The sequence below is a fragment of the Hyaloscypha bicolor genome (genome assembly GCF_002865645.1).
Source record: "Hyaloscypha bicolor E unplaced genomic scaffold K444scaffold_53, whole genome shotgun sequence".
Taxonomy (NCBI): Eukaryota; Fungi; Ascomycota; class Leotiomycetes; order Helotiales; family Hyaloscyphaceae; genus Hyaloscypha; species Hyaloscypha bicolor.
In genome coordinates, this window is record NW_020194555.1 from 1,598,656 (window position 1) to 1,611,719 (window position 13,064).

Genomic DNA, 13,064 nt, shown 5'->3' on the forward strand with positions numbered 1-13,064 from the left:
AATTCTAATCCTACATCATTGACAACTGTCAGAAATGATACAATTCTCACATGTTCTCTGATATCCCACTTCGCACGCTAGGATATATAATCCTGGGGTGCCACCTGAGGAAATGACTGCAAGGGCAAGGACAGGATGGTCAGTTAGGACGTGGTTGAGAGCTTGTAGATCCCCGCTGACCATGTTCCTAGTCAACCGTGTCGGACAAGACACCTCAAGTGTAATGTCTTGAGTCTTTTCAGAGATCAAGAAAGCGATTGACAAACTCACCAGGCGATCACGCGACACCACAATGCGGGCGGTGTGAAGCATCAAACCGTGAATGTACCAAGGGATATCCGTACAGGGTCTACAAAAGTACTTCCCGACTCTGAAGACTTTCAGCAATTCTGACGCACAGAAGGCAAATTCGCAGATGATCAAAAATGGATGAAAACAACAAATGACTGTAAGGCGATCTCGAACCCTTTCCTGTCCCTATTTCTTTCCCGCTTTGTAGGATCTTAGTCTCCAACCAAACTCCGTATTCAGTGTGTGACGAATACTAGAAATTTGTACTCGTCTAATTACGTCTCCAGTGACCTTCATCGATGAGACTGAAGGCCTGTCGAATAGCCATGAATCTGGATCGGAGTCTGACACTCCATTCGCACCCTCAGAAGATCGGCCAAGCACCTCGGCCGGCTCAACGTCTTCGAGTCATATTCCTCGAAGCGCAGTGTCACCCTCTCTGAGCTCTATCCGTTTGATTCTTGATTCGGATACTGGACAAACGCCCAGGAGTCCAAGAAGTTTCCCTTCGTTGGGAACAATGAATCCCTCCATTCTTGATAAACCTGGGGTGAAAATCATCTCTTCGAAGCCGTCTATCTTCTCAAACGATGACTTTGTACAGCTGCCATCCCCAGACCCATCCACGGGGAAGGCATTCGTTGAAGAGGATTCTGTGTCACTTACGTACGAAGGATTCCAAAATAGCATTGCACCACCTCCACCATCCATTTATCTAGATACGCCTGTATGGCCACTGACTGACCCATCGGAGGCGGTACTTCTGCGGCACTTCGTTCAGAATCTAGCGATTTGGGTATGTTTTCCTACCAAGCGCTCTTTATATCGAGGCTAACTGACCACTTTTAGCTGGACCTCTGTGACCCAATGCAGCATTTCCAAGTCGAGGTTCCAAGGAGAGCAGGGATATGCCCAATCCTCTTGAATGCAATTTTCGCCTTGTCTGCAAGACACTTGAGCCATATTGGAAATTACGATTCCTTTGCGTCAAACCGTTACCACGATGAGTGCCTCAAGTATCTAATTCCTATGCTGAACAATACAGCAACAATCTCGGACGAGACTCTATTCGCAGCAACCATTATCCTTCGTGTCTTGGAAGAGATCGACCTCCCTGATTCTGATCTTCAAGGCCACATGCTTGGCATTCAAGTCTTTGTTGGGGCTCGAGATCCTTACGCTATTCGAGGCGGGCTGAGCGAAGCGGCATTCTGGGTCGGGCTCCGACAAGAGATATACGTGGCGACGGTCAAGCAAAAATCTGTCAAAATCAACCTTGATCAATGTCTCGTTGATCGGTCGGTGGAGCCTGCCAGTGACTTTGAATGGGCAAATCGAGCAGTTGTTCATTATGCTGATGTGCTGAACTGCTGCTTCGGACCAGAGGGTGTAGCATTTTCGAAGTGGGTGGAACTGAAGGACTACAGTGAGAAGTGGCAGGAAATGAAGCCGAGTTCATTTACACCAATTTTTTACAGGGAGGCAAACGCCCAGAAGAGAGAGGCTTTTCCAGAGGTTTGGTATAGCCATGCTTGTCACAGTACGTTTCTAGATGCCGTCCTATTTTCCCCCTTGCGTACTGAGCGTTCTAGTCATTGGTGTCCAGCACCACAAACTTGGGCAAATTTTACTCGCTATCTTCGACCCTAAAATTCCCCGAGTAGGTGGCAGCCGCAGTACAGCAGTGAAATCAATGGAGGTATGCTTGACAGAATCTCTGTTCGATCACTTCGGCGGACTTGGCTCATCTTTCACAGGAGCAGATCAAACAGGACCTGAGAGAATTATGTGGGATCGGATTATACAATCGTTGGACTCCACCAGGTATCTTCACTGCGTCGATGGGAATTGCAATATGTAAGCTCTTCGAGTGTGACTGCTTTCGTCCGTTCTAACCCAGATGTCATGAATTGTAGGCGGAGATCGCTTCGATATCAGATCTGATCAAGAAGCACTTCTCGATGTCTTGGTGAGGACTGAAAACGATCATGCCAGACGCACCACTGCTGTCCAAAATCAGATGAAGGAGGCTTGGGGATGGATATCTGAAGACTGAAACCTCCAATCTCGAAGGACTTAAACCAAAAATAACACTGCTCTGTGGTCTCACGTGACCCACAAAAAGCAAGGAGGAAAGCTTTGGACGACTCCACGGGGCACCTCATCGACCCGCGGATAGAAGGCCGCCCTACTCTAATCACTCTCAGACGGGTGGCTTGGAAGAAAATAAAGTGCCGTCTGGCCGCAGCCATTACACTGCTCCGATAACCTCAGGATCCCTAGGGGTGTTCGAAAAAAGTAACATTGAAAATAGTTGGAAGCAAGCGATCTGTCAATACAATGGAGCACTGGTCTATGCGTAGGGGCGGGGTGGGGGGGGGGGAGGATAAAATTGTTTAAAGCGATTAAACCGTAGGTTTTCGTCCGAATCTATACACAGTCTAAACAATAATGCCCTTGACAGCAGCCCAAAGCTTGCGGAGGATGGTGATATTTGAAGACTAGTGGTACTTTATTTATAAGTATTTGGAAATGCGGCTCAGGGTACAAGAACATGCCTAAAAGTATTCTCATTTCTATTCTCCAATTTCCACGAAGCGTGCCCAGACCTCCCCTTTGCTTTACCAGCTGAGATAGTCTCCTTTGATGCAACCGCATTGTATCTTCAGCCTCCCAAAAACTCTGTGGCAAGGTCAGGTTCCAAGAAAAAGAAGGAAAAAACCAAGCTAGAAGTTTGGACAGCAGGGATATTGGCCGCTAGTTTGAAGGTGTGTCTTACCTCGAAAGTGAGCAGACACAAAACCGCAGCAAGATTGCCATCGGAGATTGCAACTTCGGGATCTTTGAGAGACTCGTTGATCAACTTGATCGCAGCACTTTTATGAGATAGTGTTGAGATAGAGGAAGGCTTTCCATGAAGATATGCCATATGGCTTGCAGCATGAGCCAGTGTTGCATGTGTCGATGCTTGATCCGACAAGTCAATAGGTACGTAAACGTTGCTCAAGGGGAGGAATGTGGGGCCGTTAGGCTGCCCGAACGCTTTAAAAGCATACACGTTTGTCCTTGATGGTCAGTCTAGCTTCCAGCCTCTCACATGTTGTGGTCTCGCAGTGATGAAGAAGGCTCTGGTCATCCAACGAAAGGCGGAGCCCATTGAAAGGTTCGAATTCTGCATAACCTGGTGACTGGTATGGGCTTGGGCTAGGTTGGGAGGACTTTAGTATCCTTGAGACTATCCATTTCATGGGCCCTTTCTGAAGAGAATGCCCTAAATTGATGAATACTTCTCGCGAATAGTTGCTTTTTGATAGGCTTGACGCAGTGTCAAAATCAAAAGGCGACGATGCCGAAGCTGACAATGTCGGTGCCGATGCTAGCCTGCGAGGTTTGGTCCTTTGGGAACGCTCAAGCCCTGACGCTTTTCGTTGGCGCCATCTTTCCCTGGCAACATGACGCCGAATCTGGCTTGGCTGGCCTGGCTCTGGGTCCGTCACGAAGTGATAGCTTCCCGGCGGCGTGGGGCGCTTCTGATTACTATCGCCCATTCCCCGGCAAAAGGTATTTAGTCGAATGTCTCTTACGTAGGCCAGTTCAACCTAAAATAAGCGCTTCGATCAGAAACCAAAAGCTAATCGAGAAACACTTCATACAAGTGTGTCTACGAAGAAGCGGTCTCTCGTCTAAACTAGTCGGGGTCGCTTCATTGGAGAGAAAATTCGAAATTGGGCATCTGTCTGGGCTTTGAGAATCAAATAAAACAACTATCAAATGCTAACAACAAGTGCTCAAATCAAGTTGACGGGGGCATTCCGCACGCGGCAAGAGAAACCGGGATCAGCCAAGGCCTTCTTTGAAGCTCCATCTCCCGTAATATCTCCCGAGGCTGGAACATTTGTAATTGCAATCATGCATGCAACGAATGAGGGAGCTGCATCCTGTAAGTACTAAGACTGCAGTCATCGTGACTAGAAGTCCAGGTGTAGGGATCGAGCTTTGGTCACCGACTAACAAGCAGAGGTTGAAAGAGATATTCGACACCTTCGCCGAAGAGGGACAGTTGCAAGCTGAGAAATGAAAAGGAAATACAGAAGAAGTTTTTACATCAGTGTGTACAGGGACGAGGCGGCAGCTTATTGAGCTTCATCGGGAGCGCGGGCAGTGTGGGGTAAAAATATCTTTACCACTCACACTCATTCTAAGCACTTCAAGAATCCAAAACTTTCTCTAAATTAAAATTCACGCACTCAATAACAAAGAATATTTGACATCAGGTAAACCAATTTATCTCTTGTTCTTAGCAGTAAATCATCTATTTGGTTGGATCTTTGAAGTGTTGAAGAGAAATATGCGACGAACTCATGCGCAATCACCTGTTGTAATCTCATAAGACACAGTAACCTTTGACATTTCTTCGGGTGAATTAAAGTTCTGCACCCTCCCAAACATCCATCATGTTAGTTATACATGTGTGGATGTTTCCTTCCGGACATAACTTTGGACAGGAAAAGTTTAAGGTCACTATCGCTACTATCAGAGAAATCAGTGCAGCATACCTTCAAAGTGCATCCTACTAGTCAACATATTGGTCAACATGACACAAAGGGGGAGGGCAGTACTAGAAGCAGTATGGTATTTCTACGATCATCACCAAAAGTTTTAGCTCTTAAGAGATCATCCGCACTGTCGAAAATACTCTGTGGATCAAGCCGCGAGGGGAACTTGCAACCACCGAATAGCCAACCAACATAACTGGGCACCCATAATAGTTTAGAGATAGAGTAACTTTGAATTCCGAAGTCTGAGCTGATTCCACCTGGTGCAAATCACATGGCACCAAGGTTCAACCTTTCAGGTAGTAACTTGCGGCCCCCCGAGGCTTTGGCTGAGCCCAATCATGAAAGGGATTGTCCGACTTGCCATCATCGATCAAAAGAGGTGACAAGGATGAAAATCAGGTACATTCGACAAGCAGTAAGCTGCGTCTAGCGGCGTGTAACTCCACAGCCTCCACATTCCCACTGCGAAGCGAGGCTCAACCACAAGCGGGCCCTAATGCCTTTGGCTCAGACTATGAACAGAAGAATGCCGAAGGGAAGCAGGGGAAAATCACACTTACTGACGTCAGTTTTGATACGGCAAGTTGGATTGGGACCTCACTTGCATCCTTTTGATTTTGATCCTGGAACGTCCAAAAGTTGAAAATTGTGGGTTACAGAGTTGAGAGGAAGACGAAATTGAAAAATTGCATTCAAAATACCTATAGGAGGGCTAGAGCAAAGAAAGGTGTGGTAACTTACAAATTTAGATCGAGGTCGCTTTGAAATTTTCAAGTGATACAAAGATGTTGTATCAAGTCTCGGAAAAGAACTCATGGAGATCAAATAAGGTTAAAAATCATATGAGGGATTTTTAACTAAGAATGGCGTCGAGTCACTTTGGTGAAGAAAGCATCTATCACTTTATTTACTTACTGCTCATCCAAAAAAACCCTGTCAATGATTTCGACAAAACACTTGCTTGCTCACGTCAGGCACACCGCTCAAACCCGGACGGCCCTCATAGATCCCTTTCCGCATTGACTACTCTTTGACTCTCTAGCATCTAAAAAAAAGGAGACGAGTTTGATTCATACGAGATATGTTTGAAGCCGAATGAAAATTGTTGGTCAAAAAGTCTCCATTTAGCATAACTCCTACACTGGGTTACTCCAGGGGGCCGAGCGCTCCCGTCAAAATCGACTGCGCCTCACTCACGCCACAGCAAACTGGCCAATCCATATCCTGGCCCCCATAAATTCGCTCGGACCCCTGGAGTAACCCAGTGTAGGAGAGAAGGTTAACCCGAACCCGCGAAACAAAGTCTCCGACTTGCATCAGTCACCGATTTGGTTATCATAGGCTGATACTGGGGCGTCAGCCACTGTCAGATAGACACCTTGTCAGGCAGAAATAAGCTCATTGTGGAGAATCTGACGAATCGTATCAAGGGATACAAAATCAAGGCACCGTTTCCAATCCCGGTCGGCTTACTTAACCACAGCGAGTCGAGTCGCCTGTGCCGCGATCGTTTATGCAGTCAATAGGATTTCGCTTTCTTGCAAGGGTCACTTATTGACGTTCGCCATTCCGTATGACTGCATGAAAAGGAAGTGGGGTCCGGAGAGTCGATTCAAAATCCGGTTTCCCGCAGATTTAACTGACCACGAGCCACAATACTCACCGGGCGGAGCTCGGGAAGTAGGATCGAGCCAATCGACTGCGCGGAAAAAGGAGCCAATGGGTTTGAAACTGCACGGATGTGCGCGGAGTTGCAGAGCACCAGTCACCAAAATTGCAGGTTGGGCCGAGGACGCGGCGTCTATGATGTGGCACAATTACCATTTAATTGAAGAGTTAGGAATGGGTCGGTAGTGTCTCGTTTGGGACAAAGGTGATATCTCTCACTCCCTCAGAAAATGCAGATGTTATCCAAAAATCTCTGTTCTTTGAAGAATTGTTCATGTCAAAGTCAACATCAGGGAGATCTATTCCTAATATGGACACTAGTCAAGGGGGTCTCCGACTTGACGGGAGGCTCTGATTCAATGTCAAACGAGCCCAACCTCAAGAATAGGCTCCGTATGAATCAATCGGGGAGGTTTCTTGATGGAAAATTCGAGACTGGCATTCTTACTAGTCGATTCATTCACCTTCTCTGGTTTCGACTTCGGCAGTTTAAGCCACCACGGGAGGCTCCTCAGATCTGCAATTAGCAGGGCTGCCACAGGACGCCACAAGATGGGAACTTAAATCAGGATTCTGGAAAGAGAGTCTGACAGTGCCAGCGGGGTCAGGGATGCGTCTGACGGGATCCTGAATCGAGAAACCTCGGGGTTAATCAATTAAGCTTATATGGATGTGTACTTACAGGGAGGTTGCAGCAAGAACCGTCAGGCAAAGTAATCTGACTACTTTTCATTTGAAGGATGACAAAAATGATCGAAGTAAGTAGCAGGAGAACTAATGACTTTCTAACTGATTATCCCTTCTTTCCTCATGAAAAAAGACAAGTATCAAAGAGGAATTGAGGCAGGCAGAGGCTCGGGCAGGCTCGGGCTGTCCAGCCTTCAACATTGCAAGGGTTTGAGCGCTGGATTTTGCTTCAGTTTGGTTGGCTGTATTGATCGGGTGCGAGATTTCTACTGGGTGAAGTTACGAACCTGACCGCACGCAAGGCTGCGGCGCCGATGCGGAGGGAGAAGGCAGGCAGGGGCAAAAAGGCTGTCGCCTTGGGGGTTAACAGATCTTACCGTCAGCAGAAACGTAGCTTAAGGCAATTACGATACGGCCAATAGAAACCCCGGAAGTCAACGGCCATCTTGCCCTCCTAGGCCACAATTAGGGATGATTCAATGGCAAAGCCTCATAATTGGCACGAATCCGGCGTGTGGCTTGTCGCCTGGTGGACGTAAAATGGAACCTAATTAGCCTGGAGAGCCCGCCTCAAGGGACTGCGGCAGGGCTTGCAGGGACCCGTACCGTTAGCCTTATGGGGGGTTTCTCCTGCGTAGGCTGGCATGCGCGATCCTTTTCGTGGCGGATCAATTCCCTTTGTGAGATGCATATGCGCGATGTTGAGAAAGATATATAGAATCAGTTCTCAGGCCTTCTATTTTTCTCGTCAAAGCAAAGAGAGCAAACATGGCCAATCGCTATTCCGCTGGCACTTCGACGGGCAGCTTGAGTCCACCTCCTAATTCTCAAGAAAAATCTCCAGGCTCGGTGTTTGTCGGTTGGGTTCCTGGGTCTGAAAACGCACCAAGAAAAACAGCTCCACGATTGCATCACAAGAAATCGAGGACGGGGTGTCAACAATGTAGGGCGAGAAGGGTTAAGGTATGTTTTTGGTCATTTCAATTAGCCGCTGCCTCAACAATGGCAAGACAGTATATGCATATGGATCTGACGATCAACTAGTGCAATGAAGTCCATCCAGTTTGTGGCAGCTGTTCACGGCATCAGACCACTTGCGTTTGGGGTCGACCAGCACCAGCAGCACGTTTAGACGCAAGCAAAAGCAAAACCTATGAGATACGGCCCAAGACCAGGCCAGGAGTACCTCCAAGGGGGCTGGATAGCATTGATCTCCCGGAATCTAGGGACAGACGTATACTTGAACTCAGACTGCTTCACCAATACACGGCCGATACAGCGTTGACTATGAACGTAAAAACGGATCCTAATTTACACATCTGGGCGACAACGATTCCACGTCTAGCCTTCAGGCACAATGCACTTCTCTACTCTATATATACGATCGCAGCACTTCACATTGCCAATCTAGAGCCCAGCAACAATGAGCATGTGGCTACCTATCAAAAATACCTTGGACTCACTCTTCGAGAACACCGCAACGATGTCACTAATCTTGGCCCAGCAAATGCTGACGCGACAGCGCTAACCTCGTCCTTCCTCCGAGTCTCCAACTTTGCTCTCCTTAAAGAGCGGCCACAAAACCCCTACACTCCTCCAATAGACTGGCTGCACATGTCTAGCACCACAGGCCAGGGTCTGAACGTTGCAGCATGGCAGTACATCCGCAATGACGCAAACTCCATCATGCGAGCCTTCCTTAACGACGCACCTGGCATATCAGCTAAGCCAAACGGATACCTGCGAGACGACGACTTCATATTCCAGGAAGCCAAGCGTCGGGAACCGCTCCACCTTCTGCGGAGGACACAAGACAACATCCTGACAGAGCCGTGGAATGCAGAGATCTTGGGCGCGTACGAGACGACGATCTGCTATATCGGTTCTATCCAGCTCGCGATCCAGGCACACGAGCCTCCCGAGTCCATCTTTAGGAGAATCATCTTATTCCCTCAATGTGTGGAGACGAACTTCATTACTCTGGTGCAGCAACAACGCCCTAGGGCCCTGGTCATTCTCGCCCATTACTTCGCGTATCTGACCGACTTCAGATATATTTGGTGGATTGGAGATGCAGGACCGAGGGAGGTTCGAGGCATCGAGTCGGTGTTGCCAGATGACTGGCTTGATTTGATGAATTGGCCATTGCAGGCAATCGGAGATGTATGTGTTACGTCGTAGTCGGGCTGGGTCCTGCTTGTGATTGATGGAGCTAATGGAGCTTCGGTTTGTGTTGTGATCTGTTAATGATCTGAATATATTGTGTTTTTTGGTTGCAGATTAGCAGTTAGATATAGTGAGCGGAGTTTACCTGATGTGGAATCAGATGTGGAATCAGATGTTTTCCTCCTTGGTATTCTACAACTCGTCCTGATCCAAAGTCATTCTCCACTTCAAAATGTGATGTGTGGTATACCTCCCACCTCCAAGACATCAACCTACTGCCTGGTAAAGGGCCAATGTATTCTCGGGATCTTTGCGGGGGAAAGTACAAGAGTAAAACTTTATATTGGCAGTCTTATTTCTCTCCCTGAGAGATCGACATCATGATGTGCTCGAAAACTGGCATTCATTCTCTTTCCTGTAAAGCCGATCCACGTCCTTGCTGAGAGAGGAGGTATAGCATCCAGTATCGAAGGAATTTGATCTTTTGTGGATGTGTCAGAGATCCGTCGGTCTTGGCGTTGAAATAAACACTGAACCCGTTGTGGGGAAGCGAAAATTGACCCAAGGTGCATCTGCCTCTTTATGCCAGATATTTCGATGACTAACGTCTTCGCACTGTGGCTCCAGCATGGAAGTTCCCACCCGAGAGCGAGAGCGAGATGGCGGTGTAGGCACGTTCGGATGTAGAGTTTTGTGGGAGTGGACATTGCCTTAACTGCAAGCGGGTTTCTTTGATTGGCTTATTTGTCCGATCGTTTGAGGATTGACCTATCTCACTTCCTTGAGGTCGGATCCCCGCTCTCGTAGCTGTTATTGGACTGCGAAGAGCATGGCCGCTAAGGAGATAACATATTACACATTCAACGTAGGTCACGAGCCAGCCAGAATTTGTTAGAAGAGTCCTCTACTCTCTCATACGCTATTACATCTCCGAGGGACTTTAAATTTGCATAATCCCCCCTCTCAGAACGCCCATATCACCTATTTCACTCGCAAACGTGTAGTAAAATACCTTAATATCCCACCAAAGTTGTCAACGTCGACTTCTACGTCTTGGTCGCGTTTCGAAGTTTGCCGATGCTTCGCGTTTTGATTCCAGTAAGGACAAAGAATACTGTCACAAGAATCTCCGGAACAACACTCTGTTGAAAGGTGCCAAGCTTATGGTGCTTAAGGTAGCTAGGGGGCTGGGGGGCTAGTGGGAGACTAGTGGATTTGTGCTTTTAAGGGGCTTCCCAGCCTTCGATAATCAAGAATCAAGGCTTCCAACCACCTGAACTTGACACACTCAACACTACCGTCGCCACCGTATCGTCCTTGAAGTTAGGATTGGAAGTGGAATTTTACTCCTCATAGAAGACACCGAGTGGCCGAAGAAGCAACGACGAGACTCCAATGTTGGAAAGCAGCAAGGAATCTGAGCTGGTGGAGTGAAGTTAGTTGTTGTGGAGGTCGAGGATGTTTCCGACAGTACGGATGATGCAGAAGGCTTGGAAAGCGATCCACCCTAGGATTCCTCGTCTACCGTGTTGCTACAGACAATAGAGGATGGGATTGAGCAAGGCGATGTAAATGCAGAATTGAGATGTCAATGCCCGTCGTCATCGAAAAAGTGAAGGACAACATCCTTTGATCTCCCCTGGAGTGGAACGGGAGTTGACTCGACTGCTCGGATTGAAAGTATAAAGCAGTAGGGCGAAGAAGCTCGAGGTTCTTTGATATGAAGAATTTGAAGGAATGAATAGATCTTTTTGGAAGAGAAAAATAAACAAAGAGACTGAGTGGGTGGCAGGCTATATACATGTAGAAAAACGCTCGGAATGCCTAGACATGGGAATCTTGCCTACCAATTAATCACAGCGAGGCCAAGATCGAATCTGGAATACCGATCCTCTGACTGGCATGAAATGAACACAGCATCTTCGTTGCCATCTTGGGTGCTTAGGACACGAGGCGTTGACTGAGCTACAGGCAGCGTGTGTCCAGGCTGAAAAGAGATGGACGCTTTGCCCTTCAAAGAACGAGAGTGAGACGAAATAAGCGAGGTCCATAAAGGGGGACAGGTTCACGTGACCACTCCTCCTCTCGATTGGATAACTTCCCTTAAGCGAGTGCGAAGTTGCACCTTATTGGCCATGGATTGAGGCTTTGAGTGCGGCTTCGACATGATTCGTTTGGAAAAAAGGGTGCAGGACTAAATAACAGTATGCACGTACCACATGAACGTGAGACTGCTTGGCGAAGAGTTGATGTGTTTATCCCCGTTTGGAATATCGTTTTAAAATTTAAAATTACATGTGGAACGTTTCGTTATGCTTTGAGATCGGATCGCAATCAAACGTGGCTTCTTCCTTGTCACATCAGCCATGATTCCTTAACCTGTCCTCAAACGGCTATTGACGTCCGCCAGCAGTCTCCTCTCCCCTATCTGCTTCAAACTCAACGCCGAGTTTGCCTCCACCAATTTCTTGGCTGCCCCTTTTAACACTATCGTCGCAACAAATCAATCTTTCTCCGGATCTTCACGGCCTCCTTGGATATGTCTTGCTGGCGATCAAACGCGGCCTTTGCTTGGCGCAGGCCTTCTTCTATCCCGTTTTCGTATCCCGCACAGGCTGCCCAGATCAAGGCAAGTAAATTCATAATGACAAGGATCAACAACTCCGGAGATAGGAACATAGTTTTGACGTTCGTTGTCCAGTATGACGTGGTGAAGTACGACCAGCTATCTCCCTCAACCGTCCTACTCAGGTACATGACGGGGCGAAGAGTCGTACGTTTCCCTTTCCTTTCTCCGAACCCCCAATTCGAATAAGAGTCCGTGATCGTGAAAGGTGACGGCATCAACGCGCTAGCTATCCTGTCTCCGGCACGTCCTGTAGATGAATCAATGACACGAAGACTCGGCATTGCAATGGCACGAAGCGGAATGAATCCTTCCAGAACAACGCTAGAAATGTGTCAAAAGACTTTCAGAACATGTCGCGAGGCGTCTAGATTGATTTTAATGCTTTCTGGAACGCATTTTAAGAAGGCGCCCGTGAACTGTCTCTTGTCGGAGTTCGAGAGCTAGCTTATAACCCAGCCTAGTTCGGTCCCAGGGTGACATGACATCAGATTCAGTGTGTCAAAAAATAATCAAGGCTAATTAATTAGAATTAATTATAATTAATTATAATTAAGTATGATTTGATTAGCTTGATTTTTATTATAATTAATTATAATTAATTATAATCATCACGTGATAATACAAAAGTATACTTTCTTAGGCATTTCTAAAAATTATTAAATAACTAATAGCTATATTAATAAAATATAAATAAAATTTATAAAGCATATATAAGAGTATAAAATTAGTCTAAATCTAAAATAACAAACTAGTTTTTGTTATGTGGTACCAGTCACGTGGTGCTATTGCACGTGACTTAGTATATGGCCAGTGCTTCCTTAGCCTGGCAGATAGCCTTTAGCTCAATTCAAGCTCTTTACTACTACTGTAACACTGGAAATCAAGGAGGTTCTAGCGCCTTTGGCTTCGCTTCCTAATTAGCGCTAGGCCTGGTTTAGTAAAGAGCGCCTTTAGCAATACCGAATATGGCTAGCCCAGACCTTATTTTAGCCTTATCTCGGCTTCCGAAGCTCCAGAGTCATGTGCGTAATCACGTGATAAATCTAATTAATTATCTTTGATTA

The 13,064-nt window shown here is 47.0% G+C and overlaps 5 protein-coding genes across 5 annotated transcripts; 2 read left to right on the forward strand and 3 right to left on the reverse strand.

Annotated features, from left to right (window-relative positions):
* Positions 1 to 811: 811 nt before the first annotated feature.
* Positions 812 to 2,347, forward strand: K444DRAFT_523662 (uncharacterized protein; the record flags this gene model as incomplete). Its single annotated transcript, XM_024874303.1, has 5 exons — positions 812 to 1,087; positions 1,141 to 1,831; positions 1,884 to 1,990; positions 2,049 to 2,148; positions 2,208 to 2,347. The coding sequence occupies 5 exons, from the start codon at positions 812 to 814 to the stop codon at positions 2,345 to 2,347; spliced, it is 1,314 nt and encodes a 437-aa protein (XP_024739372.1).
* Positions 2,348 to 2,667: 320 nt separating this feature from the next.
* K444DRAFT_610524 (uncharacterized protein) lies at positions 2,668 to 3,585 on the reverse strand. The gene is made up of 2 exons (XM_024879767.1): positions 2,756 to 3,585; positions 2,668 to 2,703 (listed from the first exon to the last, which is right to left on the reverse strand). The coding sequence occupies exon 1, from the start codon at positions 3,218 to 3,220 to the stop codon at positions 2,957 to 2,959; it is 264 nt and encodes an 87-aa protein (XP_024739373.1). The 5' UTR covers positions 3,221 to 3,585; the 3' UTR covers positions 2,668 to 2,703; positions 2,756 to 2,956.
* On the reverse strand, positions 3,143 to 3,900 carry K444DRAFT_342643 (uncharacterized protein). The gene has a single exon (XM_024872039.1). It carries the CDS (start codon positions 3,837 to 3,839, stop codon positions 3,336 to 3,338), a length of 504 nt encoding a protein of 167 aa, XP_024739374.1. The 5' UTR covers positions 3,840 to 3,900; the 3' UTR covers positions 3,143 to 3,335.
* Positions 3,901 to 7,973: 4,073 nt separating this feature from the next.
* On the forward strand, positions 7,974 to 9,386 carry K444DRAFT_641800 (uncharacterized protein; the record flags this gene model as incomplete). Its single annotated transcript, XM_024884666.1, has 2 exons — positions 7,974 to 8,168; positions 8,250 to 9,386. 2 exons carry the CDS (start codon positions 7,974 to 7,976, stop codon positions 9,384 to 9,386), a joined length of 1,332 nt encoding a protein of 443 aa, XP_024739375.1.
* Positions 9,387 to 11,607: 2,221 nt separating this feature from the next.
* Positions 11,608 to 12,467, reverse strand: K444DRAFT_342783 (uncharacterized protein). The gene has a single exon (XM_024872040.1). The coding sequence runs from the start codon at positions 12,279 to 12,281 to the stop codon at positions 11,859 to 11,861; it is 423 nt and encodes a 140-aa protein (XP_024739376.1). The 5' UTR covers positions 12,282 to 12,467; the 3' UTR covers positions 11,608 to 11,858.
* Positions 12,468 to 13,064: the final 597 nt, after the last annotated feature.